Raw genomic sequence first — 24,931 nt, forward strand, 5'->3', positions numbered from 1 at the left:
TGTCGTCCGATCCCGGAGCCGCGCCGCTGTCCCCCTCGCAGAGCCGGAAGACAGAAGCCGGGTGAAAGAAGCAAGAAGACTTCGAAATCGGCGGCAGAAGACTCCAGTCTTCAAACTGAGGTAGCGCACAGCACTGCAGCTGTGCACCATTGCTCCCACACTACACCCACATACTCCGGTCACTGTATGGTGCAGGGCGCAGGGGGGGGGGGGGGGGGGGGGGGTGCCCTGGGCAGCAATTAGGACCTCTTGGCAAAAGTGGGCATATATACAGTTGGGCACTGTATATATGCATGAGCCCCCGCCAAAAATTGTACATGAAAGCGGGACAGAAGCCCGCCGTCGAGGGGGCGGGGCTTCTTCCTCAGCACTCACCAGCGCCATGTTTTTTCTCCACAGCACCGCTGAGAGGAAGCTCCCCAGCCTCTCCCCTGCAGTTACACGGTAGAAGAGGGTAAAAAGAGGGGGGGGCACATAATTAGGCGCAAAAATCAATATAAACAGCAGCTACTGGGTTAACATTAAGTTACTGTGTTATTCCTGGGTTAATAGCGCTGGGGTGTGTGCTGGCATACTCTCTCTCTCTCCAAAGGTAAAAGGCTCCCCTAAGGAGGAGATGGAGCAAATATGTGTGTGAGAGGGTGTCTCCGTCGACAACGCCGACACCTGTTTGGATATGTGTAATTAAGTGCTAAGGTGAATTTATTGCACAAAAGATTAGAGAACAGACAGGGAATCTACCCATGTCTGTCCCTATGTCGCAGAGACCTTCAGAGTCTCTCAATGCTCACTATCCAAAATAATAGACACTGATATCGACACGGAGTCTGACTCCAGTGTCGACTACGATAATGCAAAGTTACAGCCAAAATGGCAGAAAAGTATTCAATATATGATTATTGTAATAAAAGATGATTTGCATATCACTGATGACTCATCTGTCCCTACACAAGGGTACACATGTTTAAGGGGAAGAAAGCTGAGGTAAATTTCCCTCCTCTCATGAGGAAAAAGAGCGGGAATCTCCAGACAAGAGACTGCAGTTTCCCACAAAGAATTTTCAGGGAGTATCCTTTCCCCACTAGGGCCAGGATACGATGGGAATCTTCCCTAGGGTGTCACGTTTGCCCAAAAGGTAGCCCTGACGTAACAGCTATTCTCAGGGATCCTGCAGATAGTGTGCGCATTCTGGTACACTACTCAGACCGGCGATTGTGTCGGCATGGGTTTATAGCGCTGTGGCAGCGTGGACAGGTACCTTATCAGCAGAGATTGAGTCCCTAGTATGTGTGTATGTATATATATATATATATATATATATAGAGATATATATATATAGAGATATATATATAGAGATATATATATATAGAGATATATATATAGAGATATATATATATATAGAGATATATATATAGAGAGATATATATTAAAGATGCTGTCTTAAGAGATATATATATATATATGTCCTAGAGACAAAGCTATGTCGATTTCTGCTTGACGTGTCCTGTTGAATATGCAATGGACAGATGATGCCGACTTAAGAGGCATATGGAAGGCTGAGGATTGTGTGGAGAAGGGTTCTCGGACCTGGTCTCCACAGCTATAGCTGGTAATTCTGATATTTTGCCTTATATTCCTGCACAGCCTAGGAAAGCACGACATTACCAAATGCAGCCTTTCGAACAAAGAAACAAGAAAGTCCGAGGTGCGTCCTTTCTTGCCAGAGGCGGGGGCAGAGGAAAGAAGCTGCACAACACAGCTAGTTCCCAGGAACAGAAGTCCTCCCCAGCCTCTACAAAATCCACCGCATGTCGCTGGGGCTCCACAGGCGGAGCTAGGCCCGGTGGGGGCACGCCTTCGTAAGTTCAGCCACAAGTGGGTTCACTCCCTGTTAGATCCCTGGGCAATAGATATTGTGTCTCAGGGATACAAGCTGGACTTTGAGGAGATGCCCCCTCACCGACGGCCCTGCCGGCTTCCCCCCACGAGAGGGAAACAGTGTTAAGTGCAATTCACAAATTGTATCTTCAACAGGTGGTGGTCAAGGTTCCCCTCCTTCAACAAGGAGGGGGTTATTGTTCGACCATGTTGTAGTCCCGAAACCAGACGGTTCGGTCAGACCCATATTGAATTTAAAATCCCTGAACATATACCTGAAAAGGTTCAAGTTCAAGATGGAATCGCTAAGAGCGGTCATTGCAAGCCTGAAAGGGGGAGATTTTATGGTGACTCTGGACATAAAGGATGCATACCTTCATGTCCCCATTTATCCACCTCACCAGGCGTACCTCAGAATTGCGGTACGGGATTGTCATTACCAATTTCAGACGTTGCCGTTTGGTCTCTCCACGGCCCCGAGAATATTCACCAAGGTAATGGCGGAAATGATGGTGCTCCTGCGGAAGCAAGGTGTCACTATTATCACGTACTTGGACGATCTCCTCATAAAAGCGAGATCAAGAGAGCAGTTGCTGAACAGCGTATCACTTTCTCTGGAAGTGTAAAGGAAACACGGCTGGAGTCTATATATTCCAAAGTCGCAGTTGGTTCCTACAGCTCATCTGCCTCTCCTATGCATGATCCTAGACACAGACCAGAAAAGGGGTTATCTCCCGATAGAGAGAGCTCAGGAGCTCGTGACACTGGTCAGGAATCTATTAAAACCAAAACAGGTGTCAGTGCATCACTGCACTCGAGTCCTGGGAAGGATGGTGGCATCATACGAGGCCATTCCCTTCGGCAGGTTCCATGCGAGGACCTTCCAATGGGACTTACTGGACAAGTGGTCCGGATCACATCTTCAGATGCATCGGTTAATCATCCTATCCCCCAGGGCCAGGGTGTCTCTCCTGTGGTGGCTGCAGAGTGCTCACCTTCTCGAAGGTCGCAGATTCGGCATTCAGGACTGGGTCCTGGTGACCACGGATGCAAGCCTCCGAGGGTGGGGGGCAGTCACACAAGGAAGAAATTTCCAAGGGCTGTGGTCAAGTCAGGAGACTTGCCTTCACATCAACATCCTGGAACTAAGGGCCATATACAACGCCCTACGTCAAGCGGAGTCCCTGCTTCGCGACCAACCGGTTCTGATTCAGTCAGACAACATCACCGCAGTGGCTCATGTAAACCGCCAAGGCGGCACAAGGAGCAGGGTGGCGATGGTAGAAACCACCAGAATTCTTCGCTGGGCGGAGAATCACGTAAGCGCACTGTCAGCAGTGTTCATTCCGGGAGTGGACAACTGGGAAGCAGACTTCCTCAGCAGGCACGACCTCCACCCGGGAGAGTGGGGACTTCATCAAGAAGTCTTCACGCAGATTGCAAGTCGGTGGGAACTGCCACAGGTGGACATGATGGCATCCCGCCTCAACAAAAAGCTGCAGAGATATTGCGCCAGGTCAAGAAACCCTCAGGCGATAACTGTGGAAGCACTGGTGACACCGTGGGTGTTCCCGTCGGTCTATGTATTTCCTCCTCTTCCTCTCATACCCAAGGTGCTGAGAATCATAAGGAAACGAGGAGTGAGAACAATACTCATTGTTCCGGATTGGCCAAGAAGGACTTGGTATCCAGATCTGCAAGAAATGCTCACAGAGGACCCGTGGACTCTGCCTCTAGGACAGGACTTGTGCAACAGGGGCCCTGTCTGTTCCAAGACTTACCGCGGCTGCGTTTGCCGGCATGGCGGTTGAACGCCGGATCCTAGCAGAAAAAGGCATTCCGGATGAGGTCATTCCTACGCTGATAGAGGCTAGGAAGGATGTGACGGCTCAACATTATCACCGTATATGGCGAAAATATGTGGCTTGGTGTGAGGCCAGGAATGCCCCTACGGAGGAATTCCAGCTGGGCCTTTTCCTTCACTTCCTACAATCGGGAGTGACTTTGGGCCTTAAATTGGGTTCCATTAAGGTTCAGATTTCGGCCTTATCCATTTTCTTTCAAAAAGAACTGGCTTCTCTGCCTGAAGTTCAGACGTTTGTAAAGGGAGTGCTGCATATTCAGCCCCCTTTTGTGCCTCCAGTGGCACCTTGGGATCTTAACGTGGTGTTGAGTTTCCTGAAATCACACTGGTTTGAACCACTCAAAACGATGGAAGTAAAATATCTCACGTGGAAGGTGGTCATGCTATTAGCCTTGGCTTCGGCTAGGCGTGTGTCAGAATTGGCGGCTTTGTCACAGAAAAGCCCTTATCTGGTTTTCCATGCGGATAGAGCAGAATTGCGGACCGCCCACAATTTCTGCCGAAAGTGGTTTCATCCTTTCATATAAACCAACCTATTGTGGTGCCTGTGGCTACTACTGACTTAGAGGATTCCGAGTCACTGGATGTAGTCGGGGCTTTGAAGGTTTATGTAGCCAGAACGGCTAAGGTCAGGAAAACAGAATCTTTGTTTATCCTGTATGCTTCCAACAAGCTTGGGGCGCCTGCTTCAAAGCAAACTATTGCTCGCTGGATCTGTAACACGATTCAGCAGGCTCATTCTGCGGCTGGGTTGCCGCTGCCTAAATCAGTTAAGGCCCATTCCACAAGGAAGGTGGGCTCTTCTTGGGCAGCCGCCCAAGGGGTCTCGGCATTACAGCTTTGCCGAGCAGCTACTTGGTCAGGTTCAAACACCTTTGCAAAGTTCTATAAGTTTGATACCCTGGCTGAGGAGGACCTTGTATTTGCTCATTCGGTGCTGCAGAGTCATCCGCACTCTCCCGCCCGTTTGGGAGCTTTGGTATAATCCCCATGGTCCTTACGGAGTCCCCAGCATCCACTAGGACGTTAGAGAAAATAAGATTTTACTTACCGGTAAATCTATTTCTCGTAGTCCGTAGTGGATGCTGGACGCCCGTCCCAAGTGCGGACTTCTTCTGCAATACTTGTATATAGTTATTGCTTAAATAAGAGTTATGTTATGGTTGCATCAGGGTTGATCTGATGCTCCGTTGTTGTTCATACTGTTAACTGGGTATGTTTATCACAAGTTATACGGTGTGACTGGTATGAGTCTTGCCCTGGATTCCAAAATCCTTTCCTTGTACTGTCAGCTCTTCCGGGCACAGTTTCTCTAACTGAGGTCTGGAGGAGGGACATAGAGGGAGGAGCCAGAACACACCAGAATCCAAATTCTTTCTTAAGTGCCCTGTCTCCTGCGGAGCCCGTCTATTCCCCATGGTCCTTACGGAGTCCCCAGCATCCACTACGGACTACGAGAAATAGATTTACCGGTAAGTAAAATCTTATTTTAAGGTACACAATGAAGCCCTGCACGGATCTCACAGATCCGGCCGGGATTCCTTGTGTTTTGTCAGGCAGTGTTTTACTCATCACTCCCGTAAAACACTGCCTGATATTACGAATCACATCGACATCGGAAAATACGAATTGTGAAAAGTCGGCAGCATAGTGAATGACCGTATCAGGATTCAAAAAGTTGCAGTAAAATGCACCCGATACCATTCGAGTTCAAACACCCTTCAAAACGGCCAAAACACAAATCTTTGGGGGTCATTCCGAGTTGTTCGCTCGTTATTTTTTTTTTCGCAACGGAGCGATTAGTCGCTAATGCGCATGCGCAATGTCCGCACTGCGACTGCGCTAAGTAAATTTGCTATGCAGTTAGGTATTTTACTCACGGCATTACAAGGTTTTTTCTTCGTTCTGGTGATCGTAATGTGATTGACAGGAAGTGGGTGTTTCTGGGCGGAAACTGGCCGTTTTATTGGTGTGTGTGAAAAAACGCTACCGTTTCTGGGAAAAACGCGGGAGTGGCTGGAGAAACGGAGGAGTGTCTGGGCGAACGCTGGGTGTGTTTGTGACGTCAAACCAGGAACGAAACTGACTGAACTGATCGCAGATGCCGAGTAAGTCTGGAGCTACTCAGAAACTGCTAAGAAGTGTCTATTCGCAATTCTGCTAATCTTTCGTTCGCTATTTTGATAAGCTAAGATTCACTCCCAGTAGGCTGCGGCTTAGCGTGTGCAAAGCTGCTAAAAGCAGCTTGCGAGCGAACAACTCGGCTTGACCCCCTTTGTAAATATACCCCCTGATAAGAAATTTCTCATTCCTAATAGGATCAAGGTGGCATACCCCTTTCCCGCAGCGGATAGGGATAAGTGGGAGATACCACCCACAGTAGACAAAGCCCTAGCACGCTTATCTAAACAGGTAGCGCTCCCTGCGGCTCAGTCGACGACTCTTAAGGAGCCGGCTGATCGTAAGCAGGAGGCTACTTTAAAAGCTATTTTTACTACCACGGGGACGCAGCTTAGACCGCTTATTGCGTCAGCGTGGGATAATAGCGCCATTGAAAAATGGGCTGAAAGTTTATCTGCGGATTTAGATACTCTGGATAGGGATAGCATCCTAGTGATGCTTGGTTATATCAGGGACGCGGCTGCGTACTTGAAAGAGGCTGCAAGAGATGCTGGCCTCCTGGGGGCTAAGGCTAATGCTATGTCAATTGCGGCTAGGCGTGCACTATGGACTCATCAATGGAATGCTGACGCTGATTCCAATAAAAATATGGAGTCCCTTCCCTTTAAGGGTGGGGAGCTGTTTGGTGACGGCCTTACTGATTTAGTATCAGTGGCCACAGCGGGTAAGTCTACTTATTTACCTTATGCTCCTGCGCAACAGAAGAAACCGCAGTCAAATGCAGTCCTTTTCGCCCAATAAATAGAGAAAAGGCCGACGTAACTTCTTCCTCGCTACCAGAGGTAGAGGAAGGGGCAAGAGAACTCCCGTCTCCTCAAGTTCACAAGAGCAGATGTCCTCCCCGGCTTCCGCCAAATCCACCGCATGACGCCGGGTCTCCCTTACAGGAGACCGCACCGGTGGGGGCACGTCTAAGGCTTTTCAGTCCGGTTTGGGTTCGCTCGGACCTGGACCCTTGGGTGTTACAAATTGTGACCCAGGGGTACAAACTGGAATTCCAAGACGTTCCCCCTCGCCGTTTTTTCAAATCACCCTTACCAGTTTCGCTTCCAGATAGAGTTCTAGTCTGTGGAGCAATACAAAAATGATGTCAAAATCAGGTTGTGATCCCGGTCCGCCGGGCGCAACAAGGGGAAGGGTTTTATTCAAGCCTATTTGTAGTGCCGAAGCCGGATGGCTTGGTACGACCAATCCTCAAATTAAAATCTCTAAAAATTTTTCCTGAAGAAATTCAAATTCAAGATGGAGTCTCTCCGAGCGGTGATCTCCAGCCTGGAGGAGGGGGAATTCATGGTGTCTTTGGACATAAAGGATGCCTACCTTCATGTTCCCATTTATCCCCCTCATCAGAGTTATCTCCGGTTTGCAATCCAGGATACTCTTTACCAATTTCAGACGTTGCCGTTTGGCCTGGCCATGGCTCCGAGGATTTTCACAAAAGTCATGGTAGAAATGATGGTTATCCTCAGAAAAAGAGGAGTTACAATTATCCCGTACTTGGACGATCTCCTGATAAAGGCGAAGTCCAAGGAAAAACTGGTACAGGACATTGCACTGTCTCTGTCGCTTCTACAACAGCACGGCTGGCTCTTGAACCTGCCGAAATCACACTTAATTCCAACAACCCGGTTGGCATTTTTAAGTATGATTCTGGACACGGTCCAGCTGAGAGTGTTCCTCCCTCCGGAGAAAGCACTGGAAATTCAGAGTTTGGTAAAACTCATTCTGAAACCACCAACTGTCTCCATTCATCAATGCATTCGATTGCTGGGGAAGATGGTGGTGGCATACGAGGCCCTCCAATTCGGGAGGTTCTATGCCAGAGTGTTCAGTGGGACCTGTTGGACAAATGGTCCGGATCCCACCTTCATATGCACCAGAGGATAGTTCTATCCCCCAACACCAGAATCTCACTCCTGTGGTGGCTACACAGCTCTCACATCTTAGAAGGACGCAGATTCGGGTTCCAAGACTGGATCCTAGTGACCACGGATGCAAGTCTCTGGGGTTGGGGAGCAGTCACACAAGGGGTGACCTTCCAAGGAAGATGGTCAAGTCAGGAAACTCTTCTTCACATAAACGTGCTGGAGTTGAGGGCCATTTACAACGGCCTTCTACAAGCGGAGCATCTTCTTCGAAACCGACCTGTCCTGATCCAATCGGACAATGTGACAGCAGTAGCGTACATAAACCGCCATGGCGGCGCAAAGAGTAGAACAGCAATGGCAGAAGCCACAAAGATTCTTCGCTGGGCAGAGACTCGGGTAAGCGCTCTGTCGGCAATTTTCCTTCCGGGAGTAGACAACTGGGAAGCAGACTTCCTCAGCAGACACGATCTACATCCAGGAGAGTGGAGCCTCCATCAGGAGGTCTTCTCCAACTAATGAATCTATGGGGAGTTCCCCACATAGACATGATGGCGTCCCGCCACAACAAAAAACTACTAAAGTATTGTTCCCGGTCCAGGGACCCTCAGGCGGCGGCAGTGGATGCACTGATGTCACCTTGGGTGTATCCGTCGGTGTACGTTTTCCCTCCGCTTCCTCTCATTCCAAAGGTTCTGAGAATCCTAAGAAAATCACAGATTCCAGCGCTCCTTGTAGTTCCAGACTGGCCAAGGAGAATTTGGTACCCGGATCTTCAGGAGTTGTTAGTCGAAGATCCATGGCCTCTTCCGCTTCGCGAGGATCTGCTGCGGTAGGGGCAGTTCGGCTATCAAGACTTACAGCGGCTACGTTTGACGTCATGGCGGTTGAACGCCAGATTTTAGCCCGTAAGGGTATTCCCGATGAAGTCATCCCCACTCTTATCCTTACTAGGAAGGTTGTGACGTCGAAACACTATCACCGTATTTGGACGTTTTCTCCATTTTCTACAAAATGGAGTGGATGCGGGCCTTAAATTAGGCTCCATAAAAGGGCAGATTTCTGCTTTGTCAATTTTCTTTCAGAAACAATTGGCCTCTCTTCCTGAAGTGCAGACCTTTGTAAAAGGGGTCCTGCACATCCAACCTCCTTTTGTGCCACCTGTGGCACCTTGGGACCTTAATGTGGTTTTGACATTCCTAAAATCACATTGGTTTGAACCTTTAAGTAAAGTGGAGTTGAAATTCCTCACTTGGAAGGTTGTCATTTTGTTAGCATTGGCATCCACAAGGCGGGTGTCTGAATTGGCGGCCTTGTCTCACAAGAGCCCTTATTTGATCTTCCATGAAGATAGGGCAGAATTGAGAACTCAGCAACAATTTCTACCAAAGGTGGTTTCCTCTTTTCATATTAACCAACCTATTGTGCTGCCAGTGGCTATGGCACTTTGGCTGAGGAAAAGTCTCTGGATGTCGTCAGAGTTTTGAAAATTTACGTTGCCAGAACGGCTCCAGTTAGAAAAACAGAGTCTCTGTTTGTGCTATATGCTCCCAATAAACTTGGGTATCCTGCTTCCAAGCAGACCATTGCCCGCTGGATATGTCACACGATTCAGCAGGCTCATTCCACGGTAAGTTTTCCATTACCTAAATCGGTTAAAGCCCATTCCACTAGGAAGGTGGGCTCGTCCTGGGCGGCTGCCCGGGGTGTCTCGGCATTACAGCTTTGCCGAGCTACTACTTGGTCGGGGTCAAACACGTTTGCTAAGTTTTACAAGTTTGATACCTTGGCCGATGAAGACCTAAAGTTTGCTCAATCGGTGCTGCAGAGTCATCCGCACTCTCCCGCCCGGTATAGAGCTTTGGTATAATCCCATGGTTCTTTTGGTGTTCCCAACATCCTCAGGGACGTAATAGAAAACAGGATTTTAATACCTACCGGTAAATCCTTTTCTATAAGTCCGTAGAGGATGTTGGGCGCCCGTCCCAGTGCGTACTGTATCTGCTGTTTAGTTCTGGTTACACACAGGTTGTGTTATGGTTTCTTCAGCTTGTTGCTGAATTTTGTTCATGTCCGTTGGCATGTGTTCAGTTGAATGGCATGTTTATGGCGTGAGCTGGTATGATGCTCACCTTGTTGTTAATTCCTTTCCTCAAAATATCCATCTCTCCGGGCACAGTTCCAAACTGAGTCTGGGGAGGGATATAGAGGGAGGAGCCAGGTCACGCCCCCTTTGAAAGTCTTAAAGTGCCCATGTCTCCTGCGGATCCGTCTATATCCCATGGTTCTTTTGGTGTCCCCAACATCCTCTACGGACTTATAGAAAAGGATTTACCGGTAAGTATTAAAATCCTGGTTTTTTTTAATGTAACCACTTGATTAATGATATGTATGTAAATAAAATAGAATATATATATATATATATATATATATATATATATATACATAATATAAAAAATTTATTTATTTTTTATTACTAAAGGTGGTGTCTAGCACCACCCTGTGGACATTTTGTAGAAGACCTCTATAGCATCTCATGCAAGTCAAGCACTTTTAAGCTATTTCAATTGCACCTCTCTTATTATTATTTTCTTTTCTTTAATATATAAATAAATAATACTGTGCATTGTATTTCTTTTTTAGTATGAGAACAACAGAGCTGCAAGCCGTGCCAGATCAGTGAGGATGAAAGAAAAACTCCTAGAAACCCCTAATTAGGAAAACCTCACACTCGACAAGCCCACAGAGAAATGTTATTCTCCCAGAATTTCACCAAGGACAATTTGTATTTATTCAAATGTCAAAATAAAACTATTTTTCTGTTTTGTTTTTAATTTTTATTTTGTACTACATCTCTCAGTAAAGTTACACTAAAACAAATGTATTGTTTAGTCAGTTGTTGATGATAAGGGTTTGTTTCAACACTCAGAGGAAAGGTCAACTTTTCTTAAGATAGGGGCCACGATGTAATGAAGCCTGAGTTCAGTGGCCGTGCGGGATGCCGCCCGAACTTGGATGTTTTATTTTTTTTTAAAGCGCCAATCATGTACAAGGCTAAACCATGCCTTGTACTTGATTGCCCCATTAACAAAAAAAAAAGTCCCAGTTTGTCCGGCATTCCGTGTAACTGGCAAATACAGGACTTCATTATATTCCACCCTGGATCTCTACATAAAAAATACCATAGATTTTCAGGCAAAACTATAGACAGTAAAAGAAAATTTAAAGATTCTAAAATCTGTGCAGTGGCTGCTTTAATGTTAACAAAGATATAGGGTTTTCTTCTCTAGAGGATACTGGGGTCCATTTAGTACCATGGAATATAGACGGGTCTACTAGGAGCCATGGGCACTTTAAGAATTTGATAGTGTGAGCTGGCTCCTCCCTCTATGCCCCTCCTACCAGACTCAGTTTAGAAAATGTGCCCGGAGGAGCCGGTCACGCTGAAGGAAGCTTCTGAAGAGTTTTCTGCATTTATTTTCTATGTTTGTTTTCTGCAGTGGGGTACACTGGGGTTCCACAGGGAATAACATCGTGGTGTAGAGTTGGATCTTGATCCGAGGCACCAACAGGCTAAAAGCTTTGACTGTTCTCAAGATGCACAGCGCCGTCTCCTCTATAACCCCGCCTCCGTGCACAGGAGCTCACTTTGTACGTTGGTGCCCTGCAGCCAGGACACTAACAGGCAGGGCTGCTGAGCAGCCCTGAAAAGAGCTTTTATAAGAAGATAGAAGACTTCAAGGGCTGCAGCATAGGCACTCCTAGTGCTAGATGTCATTTTGACATCTCATGCTGCAGCTCCATCACCTCCCCCAGCGGCGCTGTATACTCCCGAAGCCCTGGTTGCCGGGTACTTACAGCGGAGGGCTCCAGCTTTTCTCCCCAGGCACACACACTCACCGTAGCTCTCCGGGATCGCGTGGCAGCATCAAGGGAGGAGGTAAGAGGGTCCCCCAGGTGGGACCCGCTGCAAATCGCGATCCGGCGTGACCATTAGGAGACGGGCCGCGCGCGCCGGCGTGGACACTGTTGGTACAGGGACCCCACTAGACCACCAGGGCAGGGGCACAGGTCGGATTCTCCTATGATCCATTTTATTGAGGCCCGCAGTACCCGGGGGTGAAGTCCAGCAAGGGGATAAGGCTCTGACCTGTAGCCCCAGCCCCTGGGCACCATTTACAGTAAATGCTCCCGCCCTGGAGCTACATCTCTCTGTCTCCCTCACTCCTCACTCCCTGTCAGCTTTTGGCGCCATCACAACATGCTGAGCTGATTCTGGGACTGCTGGGCAATGTCTCCTCTGTAAAGCCGCCTGCATCATCAGCGCTGTGCATTTACAGGACAATTAAGTATTCTACATGTCATTTAGACAGTGTTAGTTAAGAACAAGTGCATTACTACAGGGATATTTAGTGCAATTACCCTGTGATATACATCCAGTCTTTACTGTCCTTGTTATATCTATATACCTATATAGCTTTACTTAGTGGTACAGTTGTACTTAGTATTACTAGTCCAGTGCAGTTTTATTATTGGTAATAATTTCTGCATTGTACATGTGACTGTGTGTGCCAATAGCTGCTGTGTGATCTCTATTTCGTGTATCTCACATATTGCTATCCCTATATTCTGTACGCTGAGGGGGTTAAGTGCGTCAGGGTCCTCTTAAATATAGTGTTTTACAGGATATACTACTTTGGTATTTCTGCTGCGGGGTACACTGGGCTCCACAAAGATGGACAATGGGGTGTAAAGTAGGATCTTGATCCGAGGCCCCAACAGGCTCAAAGCTTTGACTGTTCCCAGAATGCACAGCGCCGCCTCCTCTATAACCCCGCCTCCCTGCACAGGAGCACAGTTTTGTAGTTGGTGCTGCAGTAAGCAGGCACATAACAGAGGGGCTGCTCCAGGCAGCTTTAAGAAGAGCTTTTTTTTGAAGAAAAAAGTGAAGACTTCAAGGGCAGCAGCGGTGGTAAATGTCAGAAGACATTCACTGCTGCAGCTCCAGCTCTCCCCAGCGGCGCTGTACATTCCCGAGCCCTGGTTGCCGGGTAACTACAGCAGGTGGCTCCGGTTTTCTTCACGTCAGGCACACACGACGCGGGCTCTCCGGGATCGCGTGGCCGCGCTTCGGGAGGTGGTGAATGGGTCCCGCTTGCGGGACCCGGTCTTTATATCGACCCGGCGCGGTCAGTGGGAGGTGGGTCGCGCGCGCTGGCAGTGGACACTGTGGCAGTACAGGCGATCCCACTAGATCACCAGGGCATGGGTGCAGGTCAGGTTTTCTCTATAAACCATTTTCAGTAGCCCACAGTACCCGGTGGTTTTGCCAGCAGGAGGATAAGGCTTAGACCTGAAGCCCCTCCCCCAGCCCCAGGTGCCATTTCCCGCAAATGTTCCCGCCCTGGAGCTGCATATCTGTCTCTCCCTCACTCCCTGTCAGTGTCTGGGCGCCATTATTACTCAGCTTCACTGTTCCTGGGACTGCTTGGGCAAATCCTCCTGGGTAAAGCCGCCTGGTTGTCAGTGCTGTGACTTTACATGACACTTAAGTATTCTACCTGCCTTTTAGACAGTGTTAGTTAAGAAAGAGTGCATTTAGTCAGGGTTTTCTAGTACAATTACCCTGTGATATACATCCAGTTCTTACTGTGTAGTGTTATATCTATTGACTACATAGCTATATATATAAGCTAGTCGAGTGCAGTATTATTGTTAGTAATAACCTCTGCATTGTACAAACTGTGACTATCTGTGTGTGCATTAGATAGCTGAGTGGTGTCCATTTCGTGTCTTTCACTCAACTTGCTATCCCTATATTCTATAACCTGAGGGAGGATTTATATTGATACAGGATTTTCACAAAGATATACTTTAATACGTATTTTTCTCTGTGATTTAGTCACCATATCTCTCCTTTATCTCTGCTAGTGCTGACTACACTGTGCAGGGGTTTGGGTAAGAGGTATTGTGCTGCTGCCAATTGTACTGTGTTACCTGATACTGCAAGTTATATCATGTCTGCTTCTGAGGGTAACGGTTCTCGGGTGGAACACACTGCCGGTGTTGCTGTAGCCACAGATCCCTATGAGGGGAATATAGCAGCTGTGGGCTCTGGTTCTGGGGGCTCCTTGCCCCCCAGTGGGACTATGGCAACTAAGGCACATAATGACCCACCGTGGGCTGCTTTTTCCATGCTTCTGCATACGCTAGTTCATAAACTAACACCCCCTATGGGACCCCCAATGCCGGTACAACCGTATGTGGTCCCTGCAGCTAACCCGCTGTGGGCGGACGATTTATCTGCTCAATTGAAGAAGTTGAACCAGTCCCTGACTACAAAAAAGTCTGACCATCGCTCGCCTAAAGTCCAAGGGGTCCTCTAAGCGAGCGCTTGTCTCCTCACAATCCACTGCTGTCACTGACACCTCGTCTGATGAAGATGGCACTTACACTGACCCCACAGGTTCTGACTCAGATACTGCTGATGGGGAGGGTAGTTCACATGTGGATGTTCCTGATCTTTTGGGGGTTATTAAGTTAATTCTACAGATTATGGATGATCCCGAGCCATCCGTCCCTCCTAAGAAACCAGATAGGTTCAAGCGTCAGAAGATGGTTAAACAAGTTTTACCTCACTCTGATCACCTAGTGGATATACGTCAGGAACCCTGGGAAAACCCGGGTACGAAGTTTGTGCCTCAAAAGAAGATGCTGACTCACTATCCCCTCGCGCCAGAGCTGTCTAAGAATTGGGAAACGCCTCCTCCAGTAGACTCGCATGTGGCTAGGATGGTGGTCTCCTCAGCTCTGCCTGTCACTACCGTCACGTCTCTAAAAGAGCCTACGGATAAACGTGTGGAGGGTTGTCTTAAAGTGATTTAAGCCCTCACGGGTGCTGCACAAAGGCCCACTATTGCAGCAACATGGGCTGCAGAGGCTATTGAAGCATGGGCCTTGGAGTTAGAAGCTGAAATCTCTTCTGACCATGCTAGACAATGCTTGTCATATATTGTCACAGCTTCTCGCTATATTAAAGAGGCGGCTTCTGAGGCCGGTATCCTAGCAGCCAAGGCCTCTACTACGTCAGTCCTGGCTCGCCGGATATTGTGGCTGAGATCCTGGTCTGTGGATCTGGACTATAGAAAAACCCTGGAGGTACTCCCTTTCAAGGGAGATATTCTGTTTGGGGAGGACTTAAATAAGATAGTGGCTGACTTAGCTACTGCCAAAACTGCCTGTCTGCCAAGTACCGCTCCTTCTGTGTCGAAGGCTAAAGGTACTTCCTTTCGCCCCTTTCATCCTTCAGGTAAAGCAAAAGGTCAGGCGTACAACAAGCAGGCCTGCACTTCCAAACCTGGTAAGCCAAAGCCAAAAAGAGCCTGGACGGCCCGTCAGCCAGCTTACAAGACCGATAAGCCTGCCGCATGATGGGGTGGGCCTCCCCCTGGGGGATCCCAGGGTAGGGGGCCGGCTTCTAGGGTATACCCAGGAATGGTTGAAAACCACTTCAGATGCCTAGGTACGGGAAGTCGTCACTCGAGGTTACGCCATAGCCTTCAAAAACCGACCCCCTCATCGATTTTGCCAGACAGACGTCCCGTCGGACCAGACAAAGGCAAACACTCTGCATTCGGTGGTACAGACCCTCCTGGATACAGGAGTCGTAGTACATGTGCCTCTTGCGCAGAGGGGCCGGGGGTACTCTCCGCTGTTTCTAGTCCCGAAACCGAATGGGTCCTCCCGGCCCATTCTCAACCTCAAGGCATTGAACAAGTTTGTGAAAGTTTCCAAGTTCCGTATGGAAACCCATCGCTCTATATTTCTGGCTTTGGAACCTGAGGACTACATGGTCTCCCTGGACATACAGGATGCTTACCTGCATATTCCTATAGCCGCGTCACATCAGCAATACCTGAGGTTTGCTATTGGCAACCTCCATTACCAGTTTTGGGCGTTACCTTTTGGTTTAACAATGGTGAAGACTCGCGGAGCCAAAGTAATGGCAGTGATGACGGTGGTACTCCGCCGTCAAGGGGTCAGGATACTGCCGTATCTGGATGACTTCTTAATCCTGGCAAATTCCCCAGAACCTCTACGTCATCTGGATACGACGGTCCGGTTTCTACAAGCTCACGGGTGGTTCATCAACTGGAAGAAATTCTCCCTGATCCCTGCTCAGAGCATGGTGCATCTGGGAGTGCTATTGGACACTCACAACCAGAGGTTGGTCTTGTGTCAGGAGAAATTCCTGAAGCTTCAGGACAGGATTCGTTGCTTCCTTTCTCCTCCGCAAGTGTCGATACATTCGGCGATGCAGGTGCTGGGCCTCATGGTATCAGCATTCGAGTATGCTCAATTCCATTCTCGCCCCCTCCAGAGGCTGATTCTAGCCAAGTGGGATGGCCTGCCTCACCGGATCAGGTCTCAAATGATCTCTTTGACTCCGGAGGTCCGTCTATCGCTGCTCTGGTGGCTCCAGGACCAACAATTGTGCAAGGGCCGTCCCTTCTGGATATCCAACTTGGTCCTGTTGACGACAGATGCCAGTCTAAGAGTTTGGGGCGCAGTGCTGGAGCAACACTCCCTTCAGGGTCGGCGGACCAAGGAGGAGTCCCTCCTCAATCAACATTCTGGAATTGCGGGCGGACTTCAATGCATTGAACCTAGCCCAGCATTTAATTCACAACCGTCCTGTTCAAGTGCAGTCGGACAACGCCACCACAGTGGCTTACATAAATCATCAAGGTGGCAATGAAGGAAGTCTCACGGATTCTACATTGGGCAGAACGCCATCTACCGGCCATATCGGCAATATTAATTCCGGGAGGCCTGAATTGGGAAGCGGACTTTCTCAGTCATCAGGACGTGCATGCCGGCGAGTGGGGCCTCCATCCAGAAGTGTTTCAACTCCTAGTGGAAAAGTGGGGTCTTCCAGACGTAGATCTGATGGCGTCTCGACACAATCACAAGGTTCCGGTCTCCGGAGCATAGACAAGGGATCCTCAAGCAGCATTCGTGGATGCGCTGGCGGTGCCGTGGAGGTTTCGGCTGCCATATGTGTTCCCTCTGGTGTCACTCCTGCCCAGGGTAATTCGGAAGTTCAAGCAAGAAAAAGGAATTCTGCTTCTCATAGCTCCAGCGTGGCCCAGACGGCACTGGTTCTCAGAACTGCAGGGCCTATCGTCAGAGCGTCCAATTCTACTTCCACAACGCCCAGACCTCCTCGTTCAGGGCCCCTGTGTCTACCAGGACCTAGCCCGGCTGTCTTTGACGGCGTGGCTCTTGAAGCTTCCGTCTTGAGGGCTAAGGGTTTTTCTGAGGAGGTCATTCAAACTATGTTGCGGGCCCAGAAACCGGCTTCTGCCCGGATTTACCATAGGGTCTGGCATTCCTACTTTGTTTGGTGCGCATCTAACAATTATGACGCTTCCAAGTTTAGTACACCCAAACTTTTGGCTTTTCTGCAGCAGGGCCTGGATTTAGGCCTGCGTCTGGCCTCCCTCAAGGTTCATATTTCTGCCTTGTCGGTGTGGTTTCAGAGAAAAATTGCGACTTTACCTGATTTTCATACTTTCACTCAGGGTGTGTTTTGCGTATCCAACCTCCCTATGTCCCGCCTGTGGCTCCTTGGGACTTGTTGTGGTTTTGGAGGCGTTGCAGGAGCCTCCGTTTGAACCCCTTAGTTCAGCTGATCTTTAGTGGCTTTCCCTTTAAGGTGGTGTTCTTGCTGGCTATTGCCTCTGCTAGAAGAGTGTCGGATTTGGGTGCCCTTTCCTGTAGTTCCCCATATCTGATTTTTCACCGTGACGGGGCGGTACTTTTTTTACCGAAGGTGGTTTCCTCGTTCCACCTGTCGAATTTAGAAAATATTACAACACACACATTACGTTCAAACACCACATAGATGGCCTCCGTGTGCGTACATATTCAGCTGTGCGTGCACATATTCGCAAATTGCGTATGGTCGCTCCCGCGGTCCTGCGCATTAGAGCGTGGTATGAGTAATTACAGTGGAATTTGTACTCGCATGGAAAAGCCACAAAGACATATCATAAATCTAATCTATATATTGCATAAATCCCACACTGTCTGCTTCCTCTTCTAAATAGCATGAAGATCGGTCACACATAAATTAAACTCCCAGAGACTAAAATATAATGGCCTTATTTACACTAAGCTTTGAAATTCTATGAAGAAGGCAAACACCTTTGTTTACTAGGGTAGCCGAGTTTCTATTGAAAGCAATAATAACTGGATTGTCATTGTCTTACCTGAAGACAAAACAAATAAAGAGACAATACCCAGAAACCCAGGCTGAGAGAAACTCAATTAGCAATAGCTAACAAAAATACAAACCAGACATTTAGAAATATGAGATATTAACATTCATAGTCTAAACCAGTGATTTTCAACCTTTTTTTACTCGTGGCACACCGAACAATATTTAAAAATTCCCAAGGCACACCATCAGTTCCCCACAGAAAAAAAACAAAAAGCACACATTGGCCCTCACAGTAACAAAAAATCCACACATACATTGGCCTACACAGAAAAAACAATCACATTGCTCCCCACATAAATCATGTTGCTCCTACATAAATCAATCACATTGCTCCCCACATTATTTATTCACATTGTTCCCACCATAAATCCATATAAATCCTTATTCTCTCCACATAAATCCTATTGAAATCCTATTGTTCCCCACAGGAGAAATAACATAACAAATATTAGCCCCTACTGGTCAGCTGTCCTCCTCCCTGTCCCTCAGTGGCGGGGGTTGTTCAAAGTGGAGTGCTGAGAATACTGAGAAGCGGGTGGTCGGGCAGGTGTGGATGTGGGTGGGCAAGGAAAGCTGTGGATGCAGGCAGGAACTGGAAGATGTGTATGTAGGCGGGTGGGCTGGCTGGGTGGGTGGTGAGACGCGGCGGCCGTGACCTATGATATCACATCGGTGCGTCTTCAAGGCATAGGTCATGGCCGGCTCTGTTCTGGCTCCGCGGCACACCTTGCAACTGGTCGCGGCACACTAGTGTGCCACGGCACACTGGTTGAAAAAGCCTGGTCTAAACTCTTGGAGATGTGTGTGTGTGTGTGTGTGTGTGTGTATATATATATATATATATATATATATATATATATATATACACAAAAGTCTGTGCGCAAGTCTATTCTCCAATCCGTGGAACCACAAGTCCCAGCTTCCAGAATATAATTTCCAAGACCAACCAGGTGTGTCCTATGGTATCTATAGGTCTCCGTTGCACATTAGATCCTTGAGATCGGCGTCTCCTTTAAGCCAGTATCCACTACCAGCAGACAACGATTTCTAAAATATGAATGAAAAAGGGCGCCTCATAGTGCATAAACCAGTTTTGAACAAAGATTTATTTTCACTTCTTTATACACACTCAGTTTAAAAGTGACGTACCACACCCCTACGCGTTTCGTCACGATGAACCCTCTGACGAAGTCCATCGTGACGAAACGCGTAGGGGTGTGGCCTGGCGTGAAGGAGCAGACGTCGGTGGTGAGCCTGCTGATCGATACTGCTGGTGGTATACCCACTCTTTGTTACTATACGTGTATACTTACGGTGGTTGAGACCGCCGCATCTGGTACGTCACTTTTAAACTGAGTGTGTATAAAGAAGTGAAAATAAATCCTTGTTCAAAACTGGTTTATGCACTATGAGGCGCCCTTTTTCATTCATATTTTAGAAAAAATATATATATATATATATATATATATATATATATATAATTCCTAACAAATTGTAATAGCAGGAGTATGTGTATGTATATATACATGAGAATAGGGATATATGTGGATATATGTATATCTTGAGGATGGAAATAGATAATATCATGTGTGGGATCATATTGTTCAGAGTCACGTAAACATTAATCTGGTGGGAATAAGAATATTATTATATTTCTCTGACGTCCTAAGTGGATGCTGGGGACTCCGTCAGGACCATGGGGATTAGCGGCTCCGCAGGAGACAGGGCACAAAAGTAAAAGCTTTTAGGATCAGGTGGTGTGCACTGGCTCCTCCCCCTATGACCCTCCTCCAAGCCTCAGTTAGATTTTTGTGCCCGGCCGAGAAGGGTGCAATCTAGGTGGCTCTCCTAAAAAGCTGCTTAGAGTAAAAGTTTTGTTAGGTTTTTTATTTTCAGTGAGTCCTGCTGGCAACAGGCTCACTGCATCGAGGGACTTAGGGGAGAGAAGTGAACTCACCTGCGTGCAGGATGGATTGGCTTCTTAGGCTACTGGACACCATTAGCTCCAGAGGGAGTCGGAACACAGGTCTCACCCTGGGGTTCGTCCCGGAGCCGCGCCGCCGACCCCCTTGCAGATGCCGAAAAATGAAGAGGTCCAGAAACCGGCGGCAGAAGACTTTTCAGTCTTCATAAGGTAGCGCACAGCACTGCAGCTGTGCGCCATTGTTGTCAGCACACTTCATAGCAGCGGTCACTGAGGGTGCAGGGCGCTGGGGGGGGCGCCCTGGGCAACAATGATAGTACCTTATTCTGGCTAAAAATACATCACATATAGCCCCTGGGGGCTATATGGATGTATTTAACCCCTGCCAGGTCTCAGAAAAACGGGAGAAGAAGCCCGCCGAAAAGGGGGCGGGGCCTATTCTCCTCAGCACACAGCGCCATTTTCCCTCACAGAAATGCTGGTGGGAAGGCTCCCAAGCTCTCCCCTGCACTGCACTACAGAAACAGGGTTAAAACAGAGAGGGGGGGCACTTATTTGGCGATATGACTATATATATTAAAATGCTATAAGGGAAAAACACTTATATAAAGGTTGTCCCTGTATAATTATAGCGTTTTTGGTGTGTGCTGGCAAACTCTCCCTCTGTCTCCCCAAAGGGCTAGTGGGGTCCTGTCCTCTATCAGAGCATTCCCTGTGTGTGTGCTGTGTGTCGGTACGTGTGTGTCGACATGTATGAGGACGATGTTGGTGAGGAGGCGGATCAATTGCCTGTAATGGTGATGTCACTCTCTAGGGAGTCGACACCGGAATGGATGGCTTATTCAAGGAATTACGTGATAATGTCAACAGAGACGGCCGGCAAACAAAATAGTACCTGTCCAGGCGTCTCAAACACCGTCAGGGGCTTTAAAACGCCCATTTACCTCAGTCGGTCGACACAGACACGGACACTGATTTCAGTGTCGACGGTGAAGAAACAAACGTATTTTCCTTTAGGGCCACACGTTACTTGTTAAGGGCAATGAAGGAGGTGTTACATATTTCTGATACTACAAGTACCACAAAAAAGGGTATTATGTGGGGTGTGAAAAAACTACCTGTAGTTTTTCCTGAATCAGATAAATTAAATGAAGTGTGTGATGATGCGTGGGTTTCCCCCGATAGAAAATTATTGGCGGTATACCCTTTCCCGCCAGAAGTTAGGGCGCGTTGGGAAACACCCCTTAGGGTGGATAAGGCGCTCACACGCTTATCAAAACAAGTGGCGGTACCGTCTCCAGATAGGGCCGTCCTCAAGGAAAATATCCTAAGAAGTATATACACACATACTGGTGTTATACTGCGACCAGCGATCGCCTCAGCCTGGATGTGCAGAGCTGGGGTGGCTTGGTCGGATTCCCTGACTAAAAATATTGATACCCTTGACAGGGACAGTATTTTATTGACTATAGAGCATTTAAAGGATGCATTTCTATATATGCGAGATGCACAGAGGGATATTTGCACTCTGGCATCAAGAGTAAGTGCGATGTCCATATCTGCCAGAAGATGTTTATGGACACGACAGTGGTCAGGTGATGCAGATTCCAAACGGCACAAAGAAGTATTGCCGTATAAAGGGGAGGAGTTATTTGGGGTCGGTCCATCGGACCTGGTGGCCACGGCAACTGCTGGAAAATCCACCGTTTTTACCCTAAGTCACATCTCTGCAGAAAAAGACACCGTCTTTTCAGCCTCAGTCCTTTCGTCCCCATAAGAGTCATATCTGCCCAGGGATAGAGGAAAGGGAAGAAGACTGCAGCAGGCAGCCCATTCCCAGGAACAGAAGCCCTCCACCGCTTCTGCCAAGTTTCTCAGCATGACGCTGGGGCCGTACAGGACCCCTGGATCCTACAAGTAGTATCCCAGGGGTACAGATTGGAAAGTCGAGACGTTTCCCCCTCGCAGGTTCCTGAAGTCTGCTTTACCAACGTCTCCCTCCGACAGGGAGGCAGTATTGGAAACAATTCACAAGCTGTATTCCCAGCAGGTGATAATCAAAGTACCCCTCCTACAACAAGGAAAGGGGTATTATTCCACACTATGTTGTGGTACTGAAGCCAGAAGGCTCGGTGAGACCTATTCTAAATCTGAAATATTTGAACACTTACAAAGGTTCAAATCAAGATGGAGTCACTCAGAGCAGTGATAGCGAACCAGGAAGAAGGGGACTATAGGGTGTCCCGGGACATCAGGGATACTTACCTCCATGTCCCAATTTGCCCTTCTCACCAAGGGTACCTCAGGTTCGTGGTACATATCAGTTTCAGACGCTGCCGTTTGGATTGTCCACGGCACCCCGGATCTTTACCAAGGTAATGGCCGAAATGATGATTCTTCTTCAAAGAAAATGGACGACCTCCTGATAAGAGCAAGGTCCAGAGAACAGTTGGAGGTCGGAGTAGCACTATCTCAAGTAGTTCTACGACAGCACGGGTGGATTCTAAATATTCCAAAACCGCAGTTGTTTCCGACGACACATCGGCTGTTCCTAGGGATGATTCTGGACACAGTCCAGAAAAGAGTGTTTCTCCCGGAGAAGAAAGCCAGGGAGTTATCCGAGCTAGTCAGGAACCTCCTAAAACCAGGAAAAGTGTCAGTGCATCATTGCACAAGGGTCCTGGGAAAAATGGTGGCTTCTTACGAAGCGATTCCATTCGGCAGTTTTCACGCAAGAACTTTTCAGTGGGATCTGCTGGAAAAATGGTCCGGATCGCATCTTCAGATGCATCAGCGGATAACCCTGTCTCCAAGGACAAGGGTGTTTCTTCTGCGGTGGCTGCAAAGTACTCATCTACTAATGGGCCGCAGATTCGGCATTCAGGAAGGGTCCTGGTGACCAGGGATGCCAGCCTGAGAGGCTGGGGAGCAGTCACACAGGGAAAAAATTTCCAGGGAGTGTGATCAAGTCTGGAGAATTATCTCCACATAAATATACTGGAGCTAAGGGCAAGTTACAATGCTCTAAGCTTAGCAAGACCTATGCTTCAAGGTCAGCCGGTATTGATCCAGTGGGACAACATCACGGCAGTCGCCCACGTAAACAGACAGGGCGGCACAAGAAGCAGAAGGGCAATAGCAGAAACTGCAAGGATTCTTCGCTGGGCGGAAAATCAGGTGATAGCACTGTCAGCAGTGTTCATTCCGACGCCCGGGAGAGTGGGGACTTCATCGGGAAGTCTTCCACATGATTGTGAACCATTGGGAAAGACCAAAGGTGGACATGATGGCGTCCCGCCTGAACAAAAAACTGGACAGGTATTGCGCCAGGTCAAGAGACCCTCAGGCAATAGCTGTGGACGCTCTGGTAACACCGTGGGTGTACCAGTCAGTGTATGTGTTCCCTCCTCTGCCTCTCATACACAAGGTACTGAGAATTATAAGACGGAGAGGAGTAAGAACTATACTCGTGGCTCTGGATTGGCCAAGAAGGACTTGGTACCCGGAACTTCAAGAGATGCTCACAGAGGACTCATGGCCTCTGCCGCTAAGAAGGGACCTGCTTCAGCAGGGACCCTGTCTGTTCCAAGACTTACCGCGGCTGCGTTTGACGGCATGGCGGTTGAACGCCGGATCCTGAAGGAAAAAGGCATTCCGGAGGAAGTCATTCCTATCCTGATCAAAGCCAGGAAGGAGGGGACCGCACAACATTATCACCGTATTTGGCGAAAAATTGTTGCGTGGTGTGAGGCCAGGAGGGCCCCCACGGAGGAATTTTAACTCGGTCGATTCCTGCATTTCCTGAAGACAGGAGTGTCTATGGGCCTCAAATTGGGGTCCATTAAGGTTCAGATTTTGGCCCTGTCGATTTTCTTCCAGAAAGAATTGGCTTCAGTTCCTGAAGTCCAGACGTTTGTTAAGGGAGTATTGCATATACAGCCCCTTTTGTGCCTCCAGTGGCACCGTGGGATCTCAACGTAGTGTTGGGATTCCTCAAATCACATTGGTTTGAACCGCTCAAATCTGTGGATTTTAAATATCTCACATGGAAAGTGACCATGCGGTTGGCCATGGCTTCGGCCAGGCGAGTGTCAGAATTGGTGGCTTTGTCTTACAAAAGCCCATATCTGATTTTCCATTCGGACAGGGCAGAACTGCGGACTCGTCCCCAGTTTCTTCCTAAGGTGGTGTCAGCGTTTCACCTGAACCAACCTATTGTGGTACCTGCGGATACTAGGGACTTGGAGGACTCCAAGTTGCTAGACGTTGTCAGGGCCCTGAAAATATATGTTCCAGGACGGCTGGAGTCAGAAAGTCTGACTCGCTGTTTATACTTTATGCACCCAACAAGCTGGGTGCTCCTGCTTCTAAGCAGACGATTGCTCGTTGAATTTGTAGTACAATTCAGCTCGCACATTCTGTGGCAGGCCTGCCACAGCCAAAATCTGTAAATGTCCAATCCACAAGGAAGGTGGGCTCATCTTGGGCGGCTGCCCGAGGGGTCTCGGCTTTACAACTTTGCCGAGCTGCTACTTGGTCAGGGGCAAACACGTTTGCAAAATTCTACAAATTTGATACCCTGGCTGAGGAGGACCTGGAGTTCTCTCGTTCGGTGCTGCAGAGTCATCCGCACTATCCCGCCCGTTTGGGAGCTTTGGTATAATCCCCATGGTCCTGACGGAGTCCCCAGCATCCACTTAGGACGTCAGAGAAAATAAGAATTTACTTACCGATAATTCTATTTCTCGTAGTCCGTAGTGGATGCTGGGCGCCCATCCCAAGTGCGGATTGTCTGCAATACTTGTACATAGTTATTGTTACAAAAATCAGGTTATTATTGTTGTGAGCCATCTTTTCAGAGGCTCCGCTGTTATCATGCTGTTAACTGGGTTCAGATCACAGGTTGTACAGTGTGATTGGTGTGGCTGGTATGA

At 48.3% G+C, this 24,931-nt stretch overlaps 1 protein-coding gene and 1 long non-coding RNA gene across 3 annotated transcripts in view; one reads left to right on the forward strand and one right to left on the reverse strand.

Moving 5' to 3' along the window:
* CMC2 (C-X9-C motif containing 2) overlaps positions 1–10,613 on the forward strand; it is a 49,807-nt gene extending 39,194 nt beyond the window's left edge. For both annotated transcript variants that reach the window (XM_063945370.1, XM_063945369.1), the window contains one exon: positions 10,432–10,613. In XM_063945370.1, coding sequence (XP_063801440.1) covers positions 10,432–10,506 — 75 coding nt within the window. In that variant the 3' untranslated portion in view covers positions 10,507–10,613. The remainder of the gene's footprint in view (positions 1–10,431) is intronic.
* The window catches only part of LOC134969423 (uncharacterized), a 123,264-nt gene that overhangs the window by 17,552 nt on the left and 80,781 nt on the right, over positions 1–24,931 (reverse strand). The window lies entirely within an intron of this gene.

This window comes from Pseudophryne corroboree, chromosome 11 (assembly GCF_028390025.1).
Source record: "Pseudophryne corroboree isolate aPseCor3 chromosome 11, aPseCor3.hap2, whole genome shotgun sequence".
NCBI classification, from domain to species: Eukaryota; Metazoa; Chordata; class Amphibia; order Anura; family Myobatrachidae; genus Pseudophryne; species Pseudophryne corroboree.